General features: G+C 31.8%; 2 protein-coding genes across 3 annotated transcripts; one reads left to right on the top strand and one right to left on the bottom strand.

Annotated features, from left to right (window-relative positions):
• Positions 1-3,246: 3,246 nt before the first annotated feature.
• On the top strand, positions 3,247-10,105 carry LOC107868212 (probable protein phosphatase 2C 60). 2 transcript variants are annotated; one of them, XM_016714835.2, is made up of 5 exons: positions 3,247-3,704; positions 4,921-5,346; positions 5,591-5,958; positions 7,318-7,554; positions 9,529-10,105. In XM_016714835.2, exons 2-5 carry the CDS (start codon positions 5,028-5,030, stop codon positions 9,790-9,792), a joined length of 1,188 nt encoding a protein of 395 aa, XP_016570321.1. In that variant the 5' UTR covers positions 3,247-3,704; positions 4,921-5,027; the 3' UTR covers positions 9,793-10,105. The 2 variants fall into 2 exon arrangements, with proteins under 2 accessions (XP_016570321.1, XP_047266722.1); XM_047410766.1 differs by lacking the exon at positions 3,247-3,704 and adding an exon at positions 3,953-4,015.
• A 3,742-nt stretch (positions 10,106-13,847) lies between these two features.
• On the bottom strand, positions 13,848-17,338 carry LOC107868213 (NEP1-interacting protein-like 1). Its single transcript, XM_016714836.2, has 5 exons — positions 16,999-17,338; positions 14,931-15,109; positions 14,630-14,713; positions 14,369-14,536; positions 13,848-14,263 (listed from the first exon to the last, which is right to left on the bottom strand). The coding sequence occupies exons 1-5, from the start codon at positions 17,162-17,164 to the stop codon at positions 14,141-14,143; spliced, it is 720 nt and encodes a 239-aa protein (XP_016570322.1). The 5' UTR covers positions 17,165-17,338; the 3' UTR covers positions 13,848-14,140.
• Positions 17,339-27,289: the final 9,951 nt, after the last annotated feature.

Raw genomic sequence — 27,289 nt, 5'->3', positions numbered from 1 at the left:
AAACAAAGAAAACCAAAAGTATTGTACAGTATCAAAGCAGTTCTATTATTGAGTATTGGTTTCTTTGTTATGTTACAATGGAGAAGATGTTATCCTGTTAAGATTGTGAATGTCAATGAAATGATCGTAAGGTATGACACATACCACTGCAACTATAAACAATGATCGCAAGGTATACCGCATAGCACTCCAACTATAAAACAAAATTAAACTTTTTTAAGTATCACTATCCTCAAACTTCTATTCTACTCCCTATTACAATTTGTTAGAATCACAACAACAACAACACCCACTGTAGTCCCACAAAGGATGGGGGTCTGAAAATGACAGAGTGTATGTAGATCTCAGTAACCTAACCGCTACCATAGAGGTGTATACACAGAAAGTTGATTCTATTTTTGAAAGTGTTGAAGTCGAAAAAAAAGAAGCATTTTTCCTCTTCCTCACTTTATAACTTGTCCAATTAAAAATAATATTCTTAATTATTCCAATGACCATGACAACTCTTCATCTCTCGAAAAATATTTCAAATAACCATCAATTTCTCAGGCAACTTGATTGGAGAATTTTCACAAACAGTCAAAGAGCAAAAATTGAATAAAGTAAAAGATTCGCAAAAATAGCATGCTTCTTTTTCCCCAAATTAACAAACATTCAAACAATCAATTTATAAATACAAGTAAAGAAACTCCACGATTTAAAACAGAAATATGAAAAATGTAGACTGACCCTCTCCCACTGAATAAACTGAAATTCAGCTTAAAAAAATCATAATTAACCAGATGAAGAGGTTCATATATCCAATCATTCAAATTAATTGTTCAGCAGAAACACATGAGGAGTTGAAATTTAAAACAATAGAACTCACTCTGGAAATCTTGTTGGTAATGTTGATGTTCTAATGTTGTAGCTTGATTGTGAAACTCCAAAATAGGGAAAAAAAATAGAGAAGTATATAGAAATTGGGAACCATTCCAGTAGAAAAGCCTAGAGCGGCGGTGGAAACAATGGATAAAATATTGAGCGAAAAGACTATAATATCCCTGAAGCAAGCATGTCGACGAAGATGCACTTGCTTCACCACACTTCTAAATAGTAATATATATACACACACACACTAACAACATAAAAGTGCAAATAGTTAATGTATGTATATACTTCCTGCCGTAAAAAATGACTTTACATAACAACAACATATATAAATGAGTTCAGAATGTATATCAGTATAACTGAACCAATCAATTCCTAGACAAACAACATAAAATAATCATAGATAAGAAAGTGATGTATATATGAACTATAGATATCATTATAGTTCAAAAACCAGGGCATCACATATGTATATATCTATCATATATAAGAGGGTGTTATGTATATACACTGACAACTTCTAAAGAAACATCAAACTGATGAAAAACTCGAAAACCTACAACAGAACTAACAACCATCTACGAAAAATAAAAAGTTAAAAAGCATCTTATTACTGAAAAAAAAAAACACAAATATCCCAGTACAAATTAACAATCAAATTCAAAAATAAAAATCAGAAAAATTTTTGATAGACGTGGTCGTGCAGTATCATCTTTTTTTTTTCTTTTCTTGACGATTCTTCAATTTATTTTTTCAACCTTCCAACAACAACTTTCCTGAGCTTTTTCATCTTAATGGGATCGTTACAACTTTTTGATCTGTTTTCAACAAGATTAGGATCTCGTAATCAAATTCTCCGGGAACGAACTCAATAACTGAATTTATTGGTTCATTATACTCTAACTGAGTTAATCCTAAACTAAAAGAAGGAGAATCATCCATTTACTAAGTAATAAGTAGTTAATTTAGTACATGCTAAAAGAAGAAATTTAAAATCAAAATTGAAAATAAAAAAAGGAGAAACCTAAGTTCGATTCTATATTTTGGTAAATTAGAAAATCAAAATATTACTCTAATACTATGAAAAAATCAATGAATGAACAACTTGTTCATTCGGAATCTTCAAATTTTTGTAAAGTCAGAAAAATAAAAAACTAGCCTCAGATCTTAAAATTTCAGAAAGTTAAATGGATATTTAGTTGAAATTGGATGTCAGTGAGTAGCAGTTGGATTCAAACACGTTTGAATTCAAAAATAATAATCGCTTCTTGATTATAGGCTTCTTCCAAGGAGCATAAACCGTAAGTCAATTTTGGTAAAGCTATGTATAAATTTTTTTCATATTTGGCTAAGCTCTTTTTCGGAGGAAAGATTTTGAGATTCTATAAATGGAATAAACCCTTCTCATATCAAAACAACAACAGTATCTACTATGTAGTCTTTTAAGAGTTTTATTTTAGGAGGAGATTTTTCTATCTCATTAGTTTCTATATTTTTAATATTAGGTTTTATATGTAGATCAATTAGCCAAATAATATAATAATAGATCAATTAGCCAAATAATATAATAATAGATCAATTAGCTAAATAATATAATAATATTAAGCTTTTTAGTATTGTTTTATGTGTCTTTTGAATTGTCAATGGCTCGCAATCAATAGCTTCCACATGACGCCCTCTCAATTTCGAACCCAACAACAACCATCTCAACACAATTCACGTTGATTACTTCTGTTACTTTCTCTTTTAACCATCTACTAATAATTTTGTTTAAAGATAAAAATTATTCAAAAGTATATATTTAAATAAGTAATTACTTGAACCTAAACAATCAAAGCATAAAGGACCACTTTTGTTTTTCTTATTTTACTCAGTGTTTGATACTTATATAAAAATTTAATTAATTTAAATTTGCGAATTGCAACGTTCATTTCTAAAGTCTATACTTCCATCTTAATTTTTCATTAACTCGAATTCAAACATTTGATTAAGAATAAAAGAAATGAATTATTCCATCACAACCATGTTGATTGCTTTTGTTATTTTTTCTCTTAATCATCTACTAAGGTATAAAGGTTCGAAATATACTTGAACTTTAGCAAAATTTACTGTAACATGTCTCAAATTTTCAGAGGTCCTATGACCTCCCCTCGATTATTTATTATCGTAATTCTATAGCATATATTTACAAAACTGAACCACTGCGCGAATTCAAGCACACTTGGCACGTAAAAGATCTGAAGCAGTCTAGCTGAACAAATATCTATTATAAAAATACGATAATAAATAGTCAAGAAGGTCATAGATCTCTCACAAAGTCAAGACATAATTTCATCAAAATTTAAATATATTTCTCAGTATTTTTCCATTTAATAATGTTGTTGGTTTTTTTCCACTGTTTTAACACAAGAGTGTGTGAGAGAGAAATCTTTCAGTTGGTTTAATCAAACACAAGATAAAAGGAACTCTCACTCACCCTTTTTCTTCATTATTATACTTATCTATTTCTTTAATTTTTTTTTTTAAATTTCCCTTTCCTTTTTACAAGTAAAACAAGAAAAGAAAGAAAGTGAAAAAGGAAAGAAGAACTGAAAAAAAAAAAAAAAGACACAAATCTTTACTGTGTATAGTAATATATGGTTATACAAAAGGGGCTGCTTTGATGGATCTATAGATCTAACACTTTCAGAGCCACATGGATTGTTAAGTTTTATTCTGATCTTAGTCATTATCACTGGAAGGGATTCAGTAACTGACCAGAAAAAGGAAAAAAGGATAGCATATTAAGTGCCTAATCATACCAACAAAGTTCTTGTTTCAATATTTTTTAGCAGGTATTGTTACAAGTTGTAAAGTTTTAGGTGACTTGGATGTTGGCTTAATGTTGTTTTACTCATTTTGGCATGTGGGGTTTGCTTAGTTTTGGCTGTGCACTTTATGTTATTTGTGTTCTTTCAGAATTTGGGTGTTGTTTTAATGATTTTTTTTTTTGTGATTTGGGTGTTGTTTTAATGTTGTTTTGTTCATTTTGGCATGTGGGGTTTACTTAGTTTTGGCTGTGCACTGATTATGACTAGAAAAAAGGATAGCAAATTAGGGCTTAATCACTCCATCTAAGTCTTCTTGTTTCAATATTTTTTGGCAGGTATTGTTGAAGTTGTGAACTTTATGTGATTTCGGTGTTGTTTTAATGTTGTTTTGTTCATTTTGGCATGTGAATTTTCTTAGTTTTGACATACTAAGGCCTAATTACACCATCAAAGTGTTCTTGTTTCCATATTTTCAGTAGGTATTGTTGAAGTTGTAAACTTTATGTGATTTGGGTGTTGTGTGGCATTTGGGGTTTGCTTAGTTTTGGCATATTAAGGCCTAATCACACCATCAAAGTTTTGTTGTTTCTATATTTTTTTCAGCAGGTATTCTTGAAAGTTGTGAACTCTTTGTGATTTGGGTGTTGTTTTAGTGTTGTTTTGTTCATGTTGGCATGTGGGTTTTGCTTAGTTTTGGCATATTAAGGCCTAATCACACCATCAAAGTTTTGTTGTCTCTATATTTTTTCAGTAGGTATTGTTGAAGTTGTGAACTTTATGTGATTTGGGTGTTGTTTTAATGTTGTTTTGTTCATTTTGGCATGTGGGTTTTGCTTAGTTTTGGCATATTAAGGCTTAATCACACCATCAAAGTATTCTTGTTTCTATATTTTCAGCAGTAAGCTGTGAACTTAATGGGATTTGAATGTTGTTTTAGTGTTGCTTTGTTCATTTTGTAATGTGGGTTTTGCTTAGTTTTGGCTGTTAACTTCATGTGATTTGTGTTCTTTAAGGATTTGGGTGTTGTTTTAATGATATTTAGTTCATTTTGGCATGTGTGGTTTACTTAGTTTTGTCTGTGCACTGATTCAGTAACTGACCAGAAAAAAAGATAGCATATTAGTTTATTTTGGCATGTGTGGTTTACTTAGTTAAAGCTATGATCTTTCTGCAGTTTTATGATTCGTGAAGTAGTTGTATAGCTGAATTACTTGTTATATGCTTGTTTTTTTGTTTGCAGGATAAGGAGTATTATAACATAATCAGGGTTTTAGTTAGGCCGTTATTGCATCCTTATTGTTGGGTGTTGAGCCACTGGAGGTAGGCAGAGGTGAAATGAAATGAGGGATGTTATCAAAAGTGATAAATTTCCTGAAGGCCTGTTGGCTGCCATCGTCGGATCATTCTGTACATGCTGGTTCGGATGCAGCTGGACGGCAAGATGGACTTTTTTGGTATAAGGACAGTGGTCAACACTTGATTGGTGAGTTCTCAATGGCAGTTGTACAGGCCAATAATTTGTTGGAGGATCAAAGCCAGATCGAGTCGGGTTCGTTGAGCTTGCTTGATTCGGGACCCTATGGAACGTTTGCTGGGATATATGATGGTCATGGTGGACCTGAGACATCACGGTATATCAATGATCACCTCTTTCAGCATCTCAAGAGTAAGCATACTACGCCTATTTTATTGACCAAAGTACTCATTTGCCAAGTATCAAATTGCATCAATTTGTTTGTAGTTCCAAATAGTGTTGTTAAGCTAGTTACATGTTGTTCAGTATTTTTTTAATAGGAAAAATGCAAGGGTGTATTCTTGTTGGAATTTAAAATATCTACTACCCTATATTAGATTATTTTCCATTTAAACTTGTAGTTTGAATTAATTAGTCGATAACTTTTATCCTGTAGGGTTTGCAGCCGAACAAAATTCTATGTCTGCAGATGTAATACGGAAAGCATTTCAAGCTACAGAAGACGGATTCTTTTCTGTGGTTGCAAAGCAATGGCCAATGAAACCGCAGATGGCTGCTGTGGGATCTTGCTGTCTGGTAGCAGTGATCTGCAATGGTATCCTGTATATTGCTAACCTTGGTGATTCCCGAGCTGTTTTGGGAAGGCTTGTGAGGGCTACAGGGGAGGTTCTTGCCATCCAGCTTTCAGCTGAGCATAACGCCTGTTTCGAAGCTGTCAGACAGGAGTTGCATTCAATGCATCCAGATGACCCGCAAATAGTGGTTTTGAAGCATAACGTATGGCGTGTAAAGGGTCTGATTCAGGTATATCTCGTGTTTCGTGATTTATGGATAGAGTACCTTATATCTCGTGTTAGTATCATCTTTAGTGTCTAAATATAGCCGACGGATTAGGTTGTTACTCATTGGTCGCTCTATGCAGTTGCTAGTGTGTCGTCTATCCTCTAGTCTTAGCAATGAATACAAAGACAATTATTGCACTCTTTTGTCTGCATCCTATCACATTATTTTATATATGGAAGGTATTTATGAGCCGGGTCTCCTATCCTAAGCTGGCTTTTGACTAAGATGGGCGTTTTAGATTCCTTGAACCCGAAGAAACTAAAAGCTTTCCTTCGTTCCCTTTATTTGCTGATATTTTAAACTTTTTTTTGTGGTTTGCAATGACTCAAGTTATTGGTTGATCTATTGCTCGCCACCAGTTTTTTGTCCCGTTTCTAGTAAAGTATTTGCAATTCCAGTGGAGCGAACAATCATCTTTGTTCTTTTATATTTTCATTTAATTGCAACTAGACTCTATATATTGCACATTAATTCATGATAATGGAAAATAATGCTTATTAAACCATCAAAAGGTGGAGTACCAACTTAACAATTTCTTACCTCATTTCTTATGCTGGATATGAACTCATGTTATCAATCAGTAAATCCAGAATTATGTGAATGACGAGACTGGCTTAACCTATGCTCTCTGTTGACAGTGGGAAAGGAATCTGTCTATCTGCATAGCTAGGAGAGATTTCTCCCAAACCACTCGGTTGAAATTCCACGAACCCCATGGTATATAAGTTCAAATACTGACCTTATATGTTATTGCAATATTTCAAAAAAAGGAAATTTAAGACGGACAGTCTTATCAAAAAGAAAAAGACAGAAAATACAAACCAAATATCCGTTGAAGATGCACGGGAAGACAAAAAAAGGAGTTTATTGTGAGATAAGAACAACAGGAACTTCACTAAATTTATCACCCAATTATCGGTGCATGTTTCAACTTCAAGCAGCCATGTGTCAATCGTTAAAACGAATCACTTATTACAGTAATGGTTCGAAAGACCAGAAAGGTCAAAGGGAAGGCCATCTTTGTATCTTCCGTGGGGTTTGAATTTAAATTGTAGTTGCACTATGTGCATGAAATACTTTGTTTCAATTCATTGATCGCAATATTTTGTCGTCCTCATTATTATCTGCGACAGATGTTGATGTCACCCTTGATACCTATTTGGTCATTTTTTGTCGTAGGAGTTAGATATGTAATATTCTTATTTTTGTTAAATCCTTCTTTATGTAATCACAAGGATTTGGCTCAATATTGAAATGAATTTACTTGTTTTCTGGCACCGAGCTATTTATATGAGTTTTAATCTTAAATTCATCTTGCAGATTTCAAGATCTATTGGTGATATATACCTTAAAAAGCCTGAATACAACAGGGAGCCATTGTATGCAAAGTTTCGGTTGCGTGAACCTTTTGAAAGGCCCATATTGAGCTCTGATCCATCAATTACTGTTCAAGAACTAGAACCACATGATCAATTTCTCATATTAGCTTCTGATGGTCTTTGGGAACATCTTAGCAATCAAGAAGCAATTGATATAGTACAAAATAGCCCCCGAAGCGTAAGATCTTTGACTATAGGATACCTTTTTTTCCCTTTCCATTTTATTTATATTTCTATTGCGCGTATGAAGTTTAAAACTGCAAATTAACTCTAATAGAATTGTATTGCTGGTTTTATAGCCTTTTTGGCCAAGCTTTTGGGATTTCCGAAGTGTTTATTTTTTCTAAAAAGTACTTATTGTTATAAAGGGACTTGTTTGACCAATTTTTTGGGAGAAAATAAGTGCTTTTGTGAGTAGCGGAAGTAGCTTTTCTCTAAAAGCCCATTTGAGAAAAATACACTTAGAAGCACTTTTAGAAAGCTTGGCGTTTGTCCATGAATACCAAAATTTTTTGAAGTTGGAGTTATGTTTGGCCATGGATAAATTGGAAATAGGTTGAGACTTGTTTTCACTTTTCGAAATACAGGTGGGAGTTTTTATGGCCAAGCATCATTCTTTGAATAAAGTGAAAAAAGTTTCCGGGAAAAAGTGAATATTTCTCATGGTCAAATGAGACCTAATTGTGTTGCTCAAAAGTGTTTCTTTAAATGTATTAGTCTAACACAAATTACTCCTCACCAAAAGTACCTTTTTAAAAAGCATTTTTCAAAATAAACTGATATTAGAAGCTTGGCCGAATAGGCTATTAGGTGGTGGACATTGAAAGTTTTAAATATCGTGGGTAAATGAAATGTTTGGTTAAACTTATCTTCTTTTTATCTCTTTCCAAAAGCATGTTTCATGTGTTATTCTAGCAAGTTGTGATGTTCTTCTTTTGTTTCTTGGTGATAGTAGATCAAATGCATTGAGGAATATATTTATTGTCCTCAATATCGTACCGATATCGTTGATGACTCCTGGTATTCTCACTTATTAGCAAACTCGTGTAAAGAGCTCAAGTAGTTTCAGGAATGTCCACATTTTATGAAGAACAGATTAACACTTCTAGATCCCTTATTTGTAGTTTATGAAAGGCAAAAATATATGTTGCTTGAGTACTTCAATTCTTTGTTTTTCGTTCTTTCTATTCTCCTTTGGGGTAAAAATGTAGCTTGTTACTAGTCCATTGCTATTGGATATTGTTACTAGTATAAAAATATCCAAGGGTGGGTAGCCTTCGCCTATCATATGTATCGACTTGGCTTCGTCCCGAACCAAGGAGGCATTCTGGCGGACACATGGACGTTCAACTCCCTAAAACACGTGTAATTGAGAGAGTCATCATATCAGTGCCTTTGGGAAATGCCTACTCTCCTTACATTTTATTAGGAAACATGGGAAGTGGTTGCAGGAGGAAGAAAGAGTTTTAGTAGTGCAAGTCCATAAAAGAATATACCAAATTAACTGATGAAAAAAGATTTTTTGTGTAGTAATACGAAAATAAGAATTTTGAACAAAATTGTTCCTATATTAGAATGGATGAGGGACCTTAGATAGGAGGGTGTGAGGGATACGGATTAGGATAGAAGGTTAGTAGGCAGCAGTTTGTTGTCTTCTTGTCCGTTCATATTAATAGTCATAGTATTGCTCTTGTTGTTTCTTGTCCTTCGATTTCTGTTAACTATCTGTTGTTCCTTGTACCTCGATTATCATATTGACTTGTAGTTTCTCTTGTGTTACTATCTGTTATTTCTTGTACTTCCGTTACTTCTTTTCAAGACAGCTTTGGACCTTTTTCCTTGAGCCAAGGGCCTAATGGGAACAACCTCTCTAACTTTGAGGTAAGGGTAAGGTCTTTTTACGCTCTACCCTCGCCAGACTCCACTGGGTATGTCGTTAGAATGGATGAATGACTACTTCACTTCCCTGCCAATTTCTTGTTTGGAATGTGTAATTTTAGGCTTAATTGTGTTGCTTTTCTGGCATGAAAGGTATTTGAGGCAACTCTGAATGAAAAAAAGAAAAAATTGTGATAAGGGAGACATATTAATGTGTTTAGTTCTTTTGTGCTTATTGATAGCAATGACACGTTCCTAATTTTCCAACCTTCAGGGAAGCGCTCGGAGGCTTGTAAAAACTGCATTACAAGAAGCAGCAAAGAAAAGGGAGATGAGGTATTCTGATCTGAAGAAGATTGATCGTGGTGTTAGGAGGCATTTTCACGACGATATCTCAGTCATCGTTGTGTTTCTAGATTCAAATCTTGTAAGTAGGGCAAGCTCGTTGAGAGGCCCCACTTTATCTCTGAGAGGAGGTGGTATGAACTTTGCAGCAAAAAGTTTGGCTCCCTGTGCCACTCAACTCGGTACCACTTAAAACTTTTTACTCTATTGTATACTCCGTTGTGTCCTCAAAACTCCCTCGTGAGAGATTCAAAACACGATAGAAGGTGCTGCACTAATTTATTCTTTTGATGTACAATGTTATATTTAACACGGAACAGGTGCCTTGTTTAGTTTTCGAGCAGCAAAAGAAGAACGAAAGAATTTACTGTAGAGATTCTTTCTCGAGTATGAACGTGTCTGCTTTAGTTCATATTCTTCGCGTACACACACCCTTTGATTCTTTAGTTTCATCTTGTAAATGGTGTAAAACTGAAGCCTCACGAATGAAGGATTATTCCACTGCCTTTTTTGTTTTCTTTTTCCATTTTTCCTCGTATCGTAGTATTCTCATTGTACTTGGTTGTCATCGTCGATATCTCAAAATTAGAAAGACAGTACCAATGGTGGATGTTATAGGACAGCAAACAAGTATTTTGCTTGTGTTTTGGAGATTGATTCTTGAATGTTGAACTTTTGACACTTCTTTTTCTCTGGCTTGGTGAACACTAGTATGTACCAATGTTGATTTTTCTGGTTTATATTGCTACTGGCTATGTCGCTCAGACTCTTCAAAGATGTTGTCGGTTGCATGTCTTATCCTTCAAAAACCGTTCATTTTTGGAGGATTAGACACGGGCGTGACAACCGGAGAGTTTGAGCAACATGGATTTCTAGAGTATCCATGTTGAAATCTGTAATCTACCTAGTCTACATTTTTCGCTGGCATTTTCCAGAAGTGGATCCAGGTAGGCCTCGAGGTGGGAAGTGATCTCGTTCTAAACAAAATGACTTTATCTACAGTGGCTCAAGATTGTTGAGTTCTTAGACACCTCAACTTGTCTTAGATTGTATCAGATGAATACTCCATTTTACAAAGTGATTATTTTGACAAAATTTGTGTCACATGAGACGAACAGAGACAAGTTGTTGATGATGATGATTCATATTAGACATCTACATATATACATGAAGAAGCCAAAGCCAAGGGACTCAACATATATTATATATTAGTGAAAAATAACTTTGAACTTACCGCAAGTTTTTGACGAAGAGGGTTTGAATAAAACCCTTGCGCCGATGAACCATACCGCCACAGAACTAGACTAGTCCGCTTACGCTGTGTTATGTACGGCTCAATGTTGATCCTTAAAAATTTCACGTTATGTATAATTCTATGATTTAAATAAAGGAAAAAGGACACTCTATAGCACTTTTTAAAATAAATAGTTCAAGTTTGAAAATTTTTTAAAAAGTGGCCAGTTGGATATACTATTTTCGCTTTATAGCCATTTCTTAATTTTGGTCATTTTGGCTTATGTAATTCATATACAGTTTATATATAATACTGATACAGTATTCAACTGGGGCAATTCGGCCCTTTTAAAAATATTTCAATTTTTTTTGTTATAAATTTTTTAACTAATCAAATATTCTGCTATTTTGTATTGTTTAGAAATAATAATTAAATTATATTAAAATGATATAATTGTTAAATAGAATATGTATCTATATAAGATATATGTATAGAAATTATATAGGTTTAGCAAATATGTATATGTATAAAATATATAGAAAGTATATGAAAATTATATAATTATTCTATAAAACGTGTAAAAAAAATGTATAATTATTGTATAAACTGTGTATCAAAATTATATAATTTTCGTATAAAATATTTATATGTATATGATTTGTATAGAAACTGTATAGAATGTGTGTAGAACCGGTATAGAACAAGCCAGTAAATTGAAACGGCTAGAAAGTGGAATTTAAATTTCACGGTCATTTTCATGGTAATAGTTTAATTTGAAGTGTCATTTCTGTCCTTTCCCCTTAAATAAAATCTTCATTTGTTTGTTGAAAAATTCTAAGTTAGGCATATATTACTATATTTAAATTGATAAAATTTGTATGACAATATTTTAAGTTGTTCAAACTTTTATGGCATTGATAGTCAATTATATTTTTTAAAAATTATTTAAGTTTTTAATTAGGGGAAAGGACACTCTGGCCTTTTTAAAAAATAATATCTCAATTACAGCCCAAGTTTGGCATTTGGACAAATAATGTCCAGTCGGCTAAACAAATACTCCCTCCGTTCCATTTTATGTGTCGCCATTTGACCAGGCACGAGTTTAAGAAATAAGGGAAGACTTGGTAAAGTTTACCAAATTATCCTTTATCAAAAAATGTGTCAATATCTTTTTTTTTTTAATTAAGTGGGACCAATAAGAGTAAAAGGGTAATTGTGTCTTTAAAAAGTTTCCAAATAAGGAAAGACGACACTTATTTTGGGACGGATTAAAAAGGAAATGATGACACATAATTTGGGACGGAGGGAGTACCATTTTATGGTCATTTTTTAATCTTTCCCAATTTGGGTCATTTTAATTCACGTAGTCTATATACAGTCCATATACAATACTGATACAATATATATATACAATACTGATACAATATTCAACTTGGGCAATTCGGCCCTTTTAAAAATATTTTAATTTTTTTTGCTATAAATTTTAAAATTGATCAAATATTCTGTTTTTTTTTTATTATTTAGAAACAATAATTAAATTATATAAAAACGATATAATTATTAAATAGAATATGAATTTATATAAGATATATGTATAGAAATTGTATAGTTCTGTCAAATATGTATATGTACAATATATATATATATATATATATATATATATATATATATATATATATATAAAAAGTTTAAAAAATATATTTATTTATTTAAAAATGTATAAAAAAAATGTACAGTTATTATATAAATTATGTATCAAAATTGTATAATTTTCGTATAGAATATTTATATGTATAAGATTTGTATAAAACCTGTATAGAAGGTGTGTAGAAACAGTATAGAACAAACCAATAAATTGAAATGGCTAAAAAGTGAAATTTAAATTCCATGATCATTTTCATGAAAATAGTTTAATTTGAAGTGCCGTTTTTATCCTTTTCCCTTTTAATTATTGTAATTTATACATATTTTTTCTTCTATTCTACTAATTAGAAGTGACATGGTAAAATTATTATAATAAATGCTTGTGAATTTTTTTTAAGTGCTCCCATATAAGAGACAGTTGAGCAGCTAAAGCAGACTGGATGTCGATATGTCTGCTTCAACTATAATTTTATTATATCACTCTTAATTAATTATTATAAGTCATTTATGTATTAAGAAATTAATAATATTTAATAAAAAAAATAAAACAAACATTTATCCAAAACCTAAATGATAACTCAAAGTTCAAAGGTAACCGAAATAGAATACAAAACTAAGAGGAATAACACATTTAATGCGCTATACTAGAACTTGGTTAACGATGCCCTTTAAGATAAGTAGATACATAATTTCGAGTGTGATCAAACAATCAAAAAGTAGAGGCGGAGCCAGCCTAGTAAACGGGGTTCAAATGAACTCTCTTCGACGAAAAATTATATTATTAATACATGATTAAAATAATTTTTATGTATATGTTGTAGATGTCGAATCCTCCTTTGGTGAGTTTTTTTTCAAATTTTGAACCCATCAACAGAAATCGGGGCTCCGCCTCTGAAAAGAAGAAGTCATGCAATTGACTCTCTTTATTCCTTTACTTAAAAGGAAGATCTTTGAACTAACAGCTCTACTATATTCCTTTACCATACATTTGCTCTACCAAACAAAGATCTAGTTGAAGCTTCTCAACTAAATGTTTTAAACTAGAAATGACCAACAAAGTTTAACTAGAGAGACAAACTTGCAGCCCCAAGATATCCAACTACTTTCATAGCAGAAATCAAGAGACATAGTAACCATGGCTACGTAAAATGAAACAATGACTACCACGCGCAACATCTTTCTTGCAAGCAGTACAACATCAAGAACACATGCGATGGCTTCAGGAATGATGTAGCGATTTTGTGCAGAAACTAAACATCATCAGCTTTATAGAGCATTGATAAAATTCCATGTCCAGACTGAATGGCTCGATGATTATGGTCATCCAAAACAACAGTTCAACAACAAACAAATCCATCTAAAATGAACAGTTTCACCAGAAAACTCTTTTGTTCTGTAAGTAATTAGATAGAGTAAACCGATCCTTACATGACAGTGTGCACAAAACATGAGCGCGCTGATACAAAAATACTACTTAGTGAAAGTAGTGAGCACTATAACAGCTCAAAATTCTTTCTACAAGATGGTAATCGACTACAATGACCATACTAATTACACAGGTTTCCTGGATATATTGTATGTGATGATGAACACAGAGGGAAACCATTACCTTCAAGTATGAAGAAATTATATAACCTTATAATTATATACCGAGTACAATCACTTATAGATCTCGTCTGCACAATGGACAAGAGCCATGTCTGAGTAACCATGTATCGATGCACAGAAGGTGAAACATGTGATGACATTGTGGCAAACATCTAACAGTTTCCTCCAGTTGAAAATCCTGGATAGTACATCAGTAGTAACAACACACAATCGATCAGAATCTTAAGTAATACAAACGGAAAGAGAAATAGCGAATCAATGTTGTTAAGCGTAGTTTGTCTACCTGTAAGCAGACTGAACAGGAGACTCTCTCCCCTGTATCATCCACATTGTTGTCGTTGCTGATTACAACCTTGGCAATCTTCTCCACAAAATGTCCAGGCAAACCTTTTGCCCCACCTGTATCGAAAATGTTAGGCACTTCTTCATACGCAGTTTCAACAGCTCCCATCTGATCAACAAGAAGAAAGAGTCAGCAAATGAAGGTGAGTTTTAAATCGCTGTCGGAATTCCAAATGGCTAGCACAGTTATGTTACACGATACCTGACTTTGCACAGCACTAAGCATCGCTGGACCAATCCGCTCACGAACAAGTCTACCACTTAATAGGCTGGCTATTACATCAATCTGTACAGTTCAAAAGATCCATCATTAACCATATACCTAAAGGTATATGACATGCTATGACAGGTTAAATTACGTGATGGTGTAAAGATTCTTTACGCTGTTAGTAAATTTGACTTAAAATACTTGTCGATATAATGGTATATGAATGCAGAAGTTACAAAATTACAAAGCTAAACTTCCAAAAGTATCAGTGATGAAAACATGCTATGTTGCTTACCAAGTAAAGAACACATTCAATTCTGGATTCATCGGATTGCCATAGTAACAGAGATGACTCGAAGACCTCAAGAGAGAAAACAGCACCAGAAATGGCTCCAACCGCGGCACCTCTAATAAATCCACTTTCCGTCTCTTGACCTATCAAAGCTCCTGTCAATGCTCCTAATAAGGTGCCCACTGCAAAAAAAAAAAACAATTCCATTATAGGTATTACCTTCACATTCCAACCAAAAACTAGCACATCTCAACATTATCATCTGCTGAAACACAAACAACCGCGAATCTACAAATCACCATTTCATTCCATTAATAGAAAATGAGACTCTCTACTTTTTATGCAAACTTTAAGAATCTGTTTCCTTTCAATCACATATCTGCAAGGGCAGAGCGAGCCTTCGAGATACTGGTTCGACTGTTACAACAACCAGTTGTCGGAGATGTAAGGATTACAACAACAACAACAACAAAATACCCAGTGTAATCCCACATAGTGGGGTCTGGAGAGGGTAATGCATACGCAAACCATACCACTACCTCAGGCAAAGTAGAGAGGCTATTTCTGATAGATCCCCGACTCAAAACAGATAACAAAATAAAAAACCCAAAAGCACACAACAAAAAAAAATAACACACTGCTGGCTAATACAGAAAATAAGACAACCATAAGATAATACTATAAACTATCTATTCGAAATCATAGACATCACCAAAACACCACGAACAAGAAACTCTAGACGCAGACAAAGGGAGATGTAAGGATTGATACATAAAATAATTTTTTAGTTAATTAATAATTATATAGTGGTTTTTTAACTCACATTTGGAAAAGTTCTGCTAAGTTCTTAGTAGCAATCGGTGACCCTTATAACCTATCCTCAAAACGCCAAAAATACTACTCTCTCCATTTCACTTTGTTTGGATTATTTCCTTATTAGTCCATCCAAAAAAAATAAAAAAAAATTACAACACCTTTATATATCTCGTACATGAATGTTTTTTATAGCCACACAAATAGTAAACCCCACAAGTTCTAAAAGTTTTTTCTTTCTTTCTTAAACATGTGCCAAATCAAATTACAACCTAAATTCAACAAAATAGTAGTAGATATGAACCCATAACTTTAAATATAGAACGAGTTCAATGATAAAACTGTAAAGATTAAACTCATAAAGCTAAAATCCTGAATCCGCTTCCGAATTGACTCGAACTCAATAATGTCATTACCCTAAATACAAGGTGAAGACTCTATCTTATCAAAATGCATACACAAAATTTCGCACCCATTTGACCATAGATTTTGAAGTTAAAATTTCAAAAACTCAAGTTTTTGAAATTGTGATTCTTGGAACTTGAAGTCGTATTTGGACATGTATTTTACTCAAAATAAAAAAAATTGAACTTTTTTTTGAGTAAAAATGAAATTTCTCTCAAAAACCATCTACTTGAAAATCTTTTGAAGACAAATTTTTAAAATTAAAAAAAAAAAAAAAGCACCTCCGTGTATTAAGCTCCCGCTATGCCTAAAGTCCAATGAAGGACCGAACCACAATGGTACGCTGTACACAACCTTATCCTGTCTGCATTTCTACAAGAGATTATTTCCACGACTCAAACAACTAACCTCCTGATTACATGATAACAACTTTACCAGTTACGATATATTTCTCTATGAGACTATTTCCACCACTCGAACAACTAACCTCCTGGTCACGTGACAACAACTCTACCAGTTACGCTATATTTCTGTAAGAGACTATTTCCAAGACTCGAACAACTGACCTCCTGATCACATGACAACAACTCTACCAGTTACGCTATATTTCTGGAAGAGACTATTTCCACGACTCAAACAACTAACCTTCTGATCAGATGATAACAACTTTACTAGTTACGCTAAGGCTACCTCAGAAGACAGTTCAAAATTTGATCCAAAGTCGATAGCCAAACACAAGTTTTTAACTTTGATCCAAAATCTACGACCAAGAGATAAGAATCTAATACACAATCAAAGAATATTGGAACTAAACAATGATGTAATATATATATATACACACACATATACTCACCTAATGCAAAGAAAAATGTGAAAATAGCAGAGAACACATTGCCAATAATAGAAGACACAGCAAATATGAAGAGATCTTTAGCTCTATCAATCAAATCCCTCATACAAAATGATGACACAATTGTGTAACGAGGAAAACCACCACTTAGATATGTGTAAAACTCCATAATTATTTTTTTTTTGTTTTACTTTTCCAAAGAAGATTTAGAGAACTATATAAGAAACTTTAGGTAAAAAATACAGCTAATATATTATAAATACTAACTAATAAATGACTATATATTTGTATTGTGTGTAGTTAGTTGTATTATATAAAGAGGAGAAGTTAAGAGGGTGATGTGAAGGTGAAATGATACCACAAGAAATCAACTAGCATTTATAGCTTTGTTTCTCAACTCTCTCTCTCTCTCTCATGCAAAAGGGCAATGAGAAGAAGAAAGTCTTTGATTTTGTGAAAAAAGTTGTATGGTATTTGTTGCTCGTGGAAGGTGACACATATTCCGTGAATATAGTCGAAGTATGCTAAAGTTAGTTCGGATACCACTGACAAAAAAGATGTTTTTGATTTTGTGCATAAAATTATCTAGTATTTATTACTGATGGAAGATAACACACAAGATATCTAGTATTTATTGCTGATGGAAGGTAACAAATATTTCGTGAATTTAATCGTGATATGCTAAAACTAGTCCAAACACCACTCTTATGACAAAAAGAAGTTCTTGATTTTGTGCACAAAGTTATCTGATATTTGTTATTGATGAAAAGTAACACATATTCCGTGAATTTAGTCGAGATATGCTAAAACTAGTTCAAACACCACGTTTATGATAAAAAAGAAGTCTTTAATTTTTATTATTTGTATTAGAGCTCGACTAAATTTGAACTTCTGTTCGATGATGAAGGTGGGGCATAAACCTATAATTTTATATCATAATATTTCAGTTATGTTCAAATGTGACTTTTAGTAGTCGTATGACCATGAAAATTATTTTTTTTCGGAGTTGGAGTTGAGTTGTGTTTGGTCATATCTTTTTGAAATTCTTTTTCTAAAACTTTTGAAAAATCTTTTTTAAATATAATTTTATGCCCTCAACTTTTAAAAATTATCAAAATCACCCAACTACTAATTTACCTACTAACATACAACCAAATGTTGAGAAAATAATTTATATGTTTTCAATTGATAAAATAATTAACAACGAACTAAATTATTGTGATTGTTATTCGTCTAAAATTTGAATAAAAATATCACAAGTACGAGCTAAATAAGTTTATCTAACCATAATCGATTGAATAGAGAAAAAGTATATTTTGATAAATATGATTGATAGATATAAATATATTTTATATATTCTTAAATTTATTGATGAAAATTCTCAATTATTTTCACTTGAATTAATTATTTTATTGAATTTGGTCTTTTTGAAAAAAAAATACGGAATTTAGTTAATAAGAGGGGTTTGTGTAAAAATTTAAAGATTGTGGTTATATGTAGTAATAATAATGGAAGTGGAAATTGTTTTCCCTTTTCAGAATTTAATTCCGAAATTGTTTTCCAAATTTTCATGGTCAAACACCATAATTTTCAAGTACGAAAAAATTTTCCCAAAAAAAAAAAAATCCATGACCAAGTGGCCCTTAGTTTTAAAAATACTATGTCTGATTAGACAAAATTAAACATCAACGTATTTAAAAGGAAAAGATTAAAATCAATCCGTGAAGAGCAAATCGTACAATTTTATGTAAATTTAAATTTGCCAACGTCCAAGGGGAATAAAAGCTCGATTAAATTTGAATTCATGCTAAAAAGTAGTCCCACACAAGAGAGTACAAGTTTGATTTCATTTGAATTCACAGCGGAAGCCTGATTGAAAGTGAAATTGTGTTGGAAAATCGTCTCACATTAATCATGATTCACGTCGGAGAATCTATATTGAGATACAACCATGACTAAATCTAGATTTGTGTAAGAAAAATTCATATTGGAGGGTAAAAGTTCTTAACAATCTCGACTTCATATTCAAAACTTGAATATCGGGGCGGAATCAACCTTTTTGACATGGATTTCATCGAACTGATTTTAGCGGAAAATTATACTATTTATATATCATTAAACTTATATTTTATGTATCTATAATAGATGTCAAACTGTCCTTCAATTAGTTTTCTTCAAATTTTGAACTTCTTTCGTGAAAATCCTGACTTGAGGTCTTTTGTTTAGTTAATATACTTACCACAACCCTGTTGGTTCTAGAGTTTGGTTTTAAAAAAAAAAAATTGTTGGCTGTTTGAAAAGCAATTTGATTGAATGAGAATTGGCTTGTTCTACAAAATTGTCAAAAGGGACATGAGAGATAAATTAAATCTTCTTGTTGATAAAAAAAAAAAAAGGATGAATCTTTACTTGAGGGTTTGAATGATCCACCAAATTTAGGCAGATAATCACATGCAAATAAAACCTTTCACTTTGTCTCATTAGTTTCTTTCAATCTTTTCTTTTAGTAATTAATAAATATTTTTTACACTAAGAATACAGTCGTAAAATATTTTATTTTTCTTCAAGGGCTTGGTAGTACTCCCTCCTTACCTAATACTACAATTATATCATATTTATATCTAAAAAAAATGAAAAAAAAAAAAAGTATAATACATAAACCTGTTGTTTAACTTGATCTCAAATCATTGAGCGTGCATAAATAAACACTTAAATTTGTATAAAGTTAAACAAATAGACGTTTACGTCTTATGTGACATAATATACGTAGGACTCCGTGTAGGACAAAAATTGGCTACGTAAGATGCCACATTATTTAATTTTATACAAGTTTCAATGTCTACTTCATGTGTATATTTAAAGTTGAAGGTCATAGATGTAATCTAAAATCAAGTTAAAATTAAAAGGCATAAATGTATTGTCTCGAAAGGATAATGTTGTGAACCAACTTAATTTCATAAAGGACAATGTGCTAGAATGGTAAATAAGGTTGATTCCATTGAGATTATCGAGTCAAGTAAATTATTAGAGAGTTTTATTTGGGATTTTGTTGTGAACCAAATAACACTTTGTTAAAAGGGAGTAGGAATTAGAAATAATGATTATGCTTATTGTGAAATTAAATGTCTGAATGTATTCATCCCCTTCTTTAATTCTCTTCTATTTTACTTAGGCCGGTTTGGCCATGAAAATTATTTTTTTTCGGTGTTGGAGTTAGTTGAAGATAAAATTGGAGTTGTGTTTGACTGTGAATATAAATTAAAGTTATTTTTGAAATTTTATGAGAAGAGAATGAGTGAAAAAAAGTGAAAACAAATAAAACTTGTTTTCAATTTTTCAAATAATTTTTCGGAGTTGGAGTTGAAAAATTCATGGTCAAACGAAGCATGTTTTCACTTTTTTTTCACTAAAGTGAAATAATTTTTCGAAAAAAAGGAAAAAAATTCTATGAAGGATCTTGCTGAAATTTATGAAGGGTATCTTTTTAAATTAGTAATGTCTTAATATTATTTTTAATATAATAAATCAAATAATCAATAAAAATAATATCAAAATAACTAATTTTAATGTAATTAATTTCTGCGTAACTTGTCTTCGAACCAAACGACTCATGAAAAAGAAATAATTTCTATTTTTAGGAGGATCATTTGTTTATAGGTTAAAATTATTTATTTATTTTTTTACTTATTTGTTTATTAAGAGAGGAGACTTTGTAGATTTGGTTGGGTGAGAAGTGGATAGATGATTATAAACTTTATGACATACTAGTATTAGTGGGGGAGATAATTTCTTTTTGGAAAGTGGACCCTAAGAAGGACAAGGGCTATGTACTATGAGCATTGGGATTCAAGTCCATTTATTATTCCTCAGATGATATGTCAACTTTGTCAGAATTTTTTATAAAGAATTTATGAATCCCATAATAATAGGAGTAATAATAATAATAAGGTTTGAAATATATCAAAATTTGACGAATTTATTATAACTTGTTTTAATTTTATGGGGGTTCTGTGACCTCCTTGATTATTTATTATCATGTCTTCATGACATATATTTACCTAGTTGAATCATTGTGTGAATACACGTTCACTGGTGTGTAAGGATCTGAAGTAGTTCAGTTAGATAAATATATACCACAAAAATATGATAATAAATAGTCAAGAGGGTCATAGGATTCTCACAAAATTGAGGTTTGTTACAACAAATTTTATCAAAATTTAGATATATTTGTAACTCTTTTTTCTAATAATAATAATAATAATAATAATAATAATAATAATAATAATAATAATATGATTTTGATGTTAGTGGTGAAACTCCTCCACTTTCAATTAGAAATCTTTAATTTGAGTCATGAGTATAGAGAAAATTCTGTTGGGAGCATCAATCTCAAAATAGGCCTTGTAATACACGCTCTGAATTAATCGAACTTCAATATAAATATCAAACATCGAGTGAGAAATTAAAATAATAATAATAATATATACATTTTCACTAATAAAGTGAATTTTATTTTATATACTTAAATAATAATTTTGATCATATATTTGCTGTGCAACTTTTTGACAAATAATATTTGAATAAATTATCTTTAGATATTCTAGCCTCCACTCATGCATGATATACAAGAGATCTTTCGAAGTTTATTTTTGTTAGTGCATATATTATAAGTGAACATCGGAAATCATATTAATAACTTTATTAAGTCACTTTTATTGATTTATTATAAATAAAATAATATTTGTGATGGACATAAAATCAATTTTTTTAGATTGCCCCACTTCTATGCACTTTTACTTTTTCTTCATCCAAATCCACCCCACATTTTTGGACGGTTTCATTTGTGGCCCCTAAGAAGGAAAAAAAAGCACACCTAACCTTCATTTCAATCATTATTGCCAACATAATTAATTAACAAGAAGAGAAAATACTCAAATTTGAATTTTTCCTTCTTTTTTTTTTTCTATTAAGGGTGTGTTTGGTATGAAGGAAAATGTTAAAAGTAATTTTCTCATTTATTTTTTAGTGTTTGATGAATAAGTAAAAGAATATAATCTCACGAGTACTTCATGTAAAATAACAAAGGCAAAATACATAACCAGACCTTGAACTTTTTAAATTTTTCCGTATTGACACCTCAATTAAGTCATGTATCTATTGAACCCCCAAAGTCCTTTATAAAATGTGTCAAGTAAACATAATTGTTGGCATGACATGACATGTGCAATAAACTAAATCATAATTAATCCAAAAATTTAAACAAAAAAAAACACAATCAATCAAGAAAAAATAAATAGACGGAATAAAAAAAAAAAAGAAAAAAAGATGAGCTATCATCTTCTCCATTGTATCCTTGCCATGCCTCTATCGTCTTCCTCTTCTGTAAATCCTTAAACATAACATTCTATACCTTCAGTTAGAGAATTAACGATGTTTACTGTATACAACAAAATCTAATCAATGACTTCTTTTGATTGGTTCTTCAATAACCTATTACTGATTTTTTAAAATTCAAAATTCATTATTTTTTCAACAATGACTTCTTCAATGTAAATTTAAATTCGAATTTCATAAATAACAATAAATTCCATCAGAAAAATATTCAACACCATCCGCTATAATATGAAAATCATTCACCTTTGTTGATCTAATATTAGAGTACTATTATAGTTGTAGCAATTGTAAAATACATACTCAAATTTTTCTCTAATTATTGTTGGGTATTGTTTTGACGGAGAAATTGAGGAGTGAAGGTGAGATCTTTTCTTTTTTTCTCACTAAAAGTTGTGTTTGAGAAGTGAGAGAAAAATTAAAAGAAGCAAAAAAAAAAAATGAAAGAAGTGTTTTAATGATGGAAAGAAAAGAAATAAAGTCTAGAGATAAGTGAAGAAAAAGATACATAAAATAATTTATTTTTTCTTTTTTTCCTGCTCAAACGACCGAAAAGGGGGTGTTTGGAAGGGAGGAGGGGGTAGGGATTATAGGCTGCAGTGGAAGTGGGATGTATTAATGAGGGGTTTTCTTTTTTTTTTTTTGGATTTAGATTTAATTATATTAAAAAAATTATTTTTCTGCTTATTTTAAGTTAAAATGTCACATGTCTTTATTTGATTTACCACTTTATCATATTATTTGCATGTGTATTACACGCATTTTATATTTTTTGTCACATCAGTAATTATTTTTAATTAGCACACTTTGTGAATAACTAAATGGTTCAATAGGTATATGACCGAATTGAGGTGTCAATACGAAAAAACTCAAAAAGTTCAGGGGTCTGGTTATGTATTATTCCAATAACAAAATATTATAGAGTTGGATGTAGAGAACAACAGAAGAAAAGTATAATTGAGGAGATCTTCTGCAAGCCCAAGATCCTTAACTAAAATCGAAAGATTCAACTAAAGAAAAGAAAGTCAGAAGGAAAAACTTTGTTAGAGAAGAAAACTTTTCGAGTTGCTTTGAATTGGATTGATTGGGTCCGACTGGGTTACCTGCAAATGTACAAGCTTGCTCGTATTTATACTTGTCAATAAATAATTCTAGATTTTTAAAAAAATACATCTACAAAAAAATCTTAATAATTTTATCTTCTACTTCACATATTTCTACAAGATATCACGTGATTATATTGGACTATTTTGAAAAAATCTACGATATTTCAAAAAATCAACTCTAATTTTTTTTTTTTCATAGTGGAACGTATGGAGAGTGAAGTGGCAGGAGTGGGATGGTCAAGGGTCTGGATTGGAGCATTGAATGAGTGAAGAGGAGTTAGAGAAGTTAAGGAATTTATTTTCTTTATTTTTAAGGAAATATTTTTTCAGAGAAGATATTTTTAAAAATATTTTGATCAATTAAATATAAAAAAAAAATTAAAAAATATTTTCTACCCACCAAACACACCCTAAGATACTTGATCTAGTCAACTGCAATAATGTGAAGCAAGCTTTGATGAAGATTTTGAAGCTGCACTTAGGAAATGAATTAAAATACAAGAACACTAATTAATTAACTCATTATAAACTGCTTATAACAACTTTGGTCCCTCAATTATTGTTAAATATTAGTTTTAATTCTTGTGATATCTGATTAGGTATATTTAACTTTTGGTTAGTTGGAATGTTATTTTTTTTAATCATTTTGCTTAATATTCACAAATGTATCACTATTATTAATAGCTCCATCACTTAATTACTCAATATATTATGTTGACCTTATATTACTGTTTCATACTTAGCGCAGTAATATAGTTTTAAATATAATCTAAAACATAATTCCTAGATAAAAGGGTCATAAACACACATTTTAAGTAACAGAATGGTAAATGTGTTGTCTAATATTATACAACAACATATTTAGTATATTCTTACAAAGTAGGATTTAGATTTTTGGAAGGGTAATTATACACAGTCCATACCACTACCTCAGAGGTGAGATAGAGAGGTTATTTCTGATAACCAATTCAAGATACCACTACCTCAGAGGTGAGATAGAGAGGTTATTTGGTTATGATTTTATTGAAAAAAAATCATGAAAATAATCAAATCGAACCAATAAATTTTGTATATATGTATATTATAATTATTTATATATAATTTATAAATAAAATATAAATATTTTATTAAATTTAATCTTAAACTAAATTTTAATTTATGTCAAGCCCAACCAATACTTTAGACCAATTGCCCAAAGCCCCAAACCCAAGTCCAACTCTACCTACTATTACTAATAAGTTAACTCTACGGTCCCTACCTCACTTTTTCTACTTCAACTTTCACAATACGTAGTACATCAACTGTTGTTTCTTTTGTTCTTCGTTGAAAGACAGCACCGCATTAGCTTCTGTTGTTCTTCATAAAAAGCAAACGATAAAAAAAATTCTTTTTAATTTTTCATCTCACAAGGAAAAGCAAAAATTTCTTTTAAGTTTTTTCCTCTCATTTGTTTTGCGTTGATGGTCCATGCAACTGCAAGTGTTTCACTTTCTTCCTGCTGATTATATTTGTGCCATATTTTTTAGAGTCTCGGCTAGCTCAGATATTGCAATATTTTCTTGTTTAGTTTCTTAACCCTCTATATCTCATTAGCACTCGCTTTCGTAGTGTAGTTTTCTCTTCATTTTTGTGGGATGTTTTCGGTGATTAAATCTGATTCTATTCTATAATAAATTTTAAAGTTTCATGGGATGGAACTTTAGCCAGCAATGGTGCAGCTGTGCAGAGGAATAGAATGAATGATGTATGGTTTGTGAACTTTTATGTATGGTTTGTGAATAATCCAAGAGAGATGGCGTGAATGATGACTGAAACTATAATCCATATGCTACTTCATCTTCGGTCACATAAACAAAGAATCTTTCAAACTAGTTAGTAGTTACCATGGTCCCTGGTTCAAATGGTAGTTTTATGTCTCCTTGTTTATTTATTTTCCTATATGATTAGCTCACCTAACTAGTCTATAAAGTAGACAGATAACTCAAATTCGCTCAACTTTGTCTCTTCTTGCAGTACACTGCAACAGAATACAAAGAATACAAAGCTATATTTTACAATGTACATATATGTGTTTGTATGTTGTTGGATAATCTTAGTGCCTACAATACAAAGCTGATGCTTTTCATCTCAATGTTGGTTTTGTTTAATGTGTTTGTTCTGATTTTTAAAAGTTTATAGTGTCATTTGTCCATCACTATACAAATATTTCATGAAAAATTGTTCAATGTGATACTCTTTTCTATGGGATAAAAAAAGGAGTTTATTCCAGAAATGGTTGGAGTAGGCTAGTCAATAATCGAAAAAATTTAAAAATCGAACCAAACCGAAGGTTATTTTTTTGTGTGGTCTGGTTTGGTTTTAGAAATTCAAAAATCGACTAAATTAGTTTTGGTTATGATTTTAACCGCTAACCGATCAAAACTGATCCATGAACACCCCTAATCATAAAGAGATTAGTAAGCTTTAAGGTTAGCCAAAATAGCTCGGTGGACCCTTGTACTTAGTCTGTATTGTAAAGTGGATACTTCTACGTAGACCTTTGTCATCTGAACCTCTCAACTTAATAAAAGTCAACATTTTAAACCCTTTGAACGTTGAATAGACCTATGTGGCATTAAAAGGGCTGAGTAGGATGAAACGCGTGCAGGCACGCGTCTTGGGTGCAAGTGAGAGTCATTTTTTGATCAATTTTATATTAAAATAATTTTTAAAAAAAAGTCCCCCCAACTACAATTTTAAAAATTTTAAATATTTTTAAAAATTAAAAGATAATAAATTTAAAAGAAAAATAAAAAAGGCCCCTCCCTAACCCCTTTCCCCATCCAGCACCCCCTTCACACCCCCACCCCACTTTCGTCCAGCACCTCTCAACCCACCCCCACCCCCCATCCATCGCCCCTGCCCCACCCCCTTCCTCGCGTCCAGAACCCCCCACCTCACCCTTACTTCCGTCCAACACCCTACGCCGTCCAACACCCCCACTCAGTCCCCCAGACCCGTCCCCAACACCACCTTCTTTTGTACCAGCCACCCTCACCCCCAACACACCAGCCACCCTCCACCCCCAACGCACTAGACCTCACCCCACCTATATCCCTCCCAATCATATAATACCCCGTATTCTTTCTAGTTTAATTCAGCTCAAAAGAGGCACATTAGAGACTTAGGACCTGAAATTTTAATTAAGTGTTGAAGACTTAGTCTCACTTTTGGCCTTTAAACTTTGATGACTTTATTCTCAATTTATCCGATCTTGGAATGCCAATTTCTAAGTTGTTTCATGATCAGGGTAGTTCATAGTACCTCCGAGGTGAGTTTTAAAATTTTTTAAGAAGGATTGGGGCTTGTTTGGTTGGCCAAAATAGAACCTCGATGCGATATCGCCGCACCACGTCGATGTAGACGATACGACGCATCGCTAATCACATCGATACCCAATTTTTGTGTGTTAAATGACAGGTTATGGGGGCATTTGAGTCATTTACCCTCACCCAAATTCACCCAAAACACATAATTTTAGCCCCAAATAGCGAAGATGCTTCATTATTCATCTTTTTCTTCTCCAAGAACAAAATCCTAGCTCCAAGAATCAAGAACAATCCCATAACTCTTACTCCAAGAAAGCTTATAATCCAAAGTTTCGGGTTTAATAACTTCAAGAAGAAGCTTCAAGAAGACCATTAGAGAGTCAAAGGTTCAAGCTTTTACATTCAATTCATCAAGCAAGGTATTTAGGGTTATGAACAAAGATCCTCTTTCATTCTTGTGCCCAAAAAACTAGTTTTCAAAGTTGAATT

This window comes from Capsicum annuum, chromosome 4, assembly GCF_002878395.1.
Source record: "Capsicum annuum cultivar UCD-10X-F1 chromosome 4, UCD10Xv1.1, whole genome shotgun sequence".
In the NCBI taxonomy this organism is placed as follows: domain Eukaryota; kingdom Viridiplantae; phylum Streptophyta; class Magnoliopsida; order Solanales; family Solanaceae; genus Capsicum; species Capsicum annuum.
Note: the sequence above shows the minus strand (reverse complement) of the source record. Positions and strands in the feature narration are given on the sequence as shown.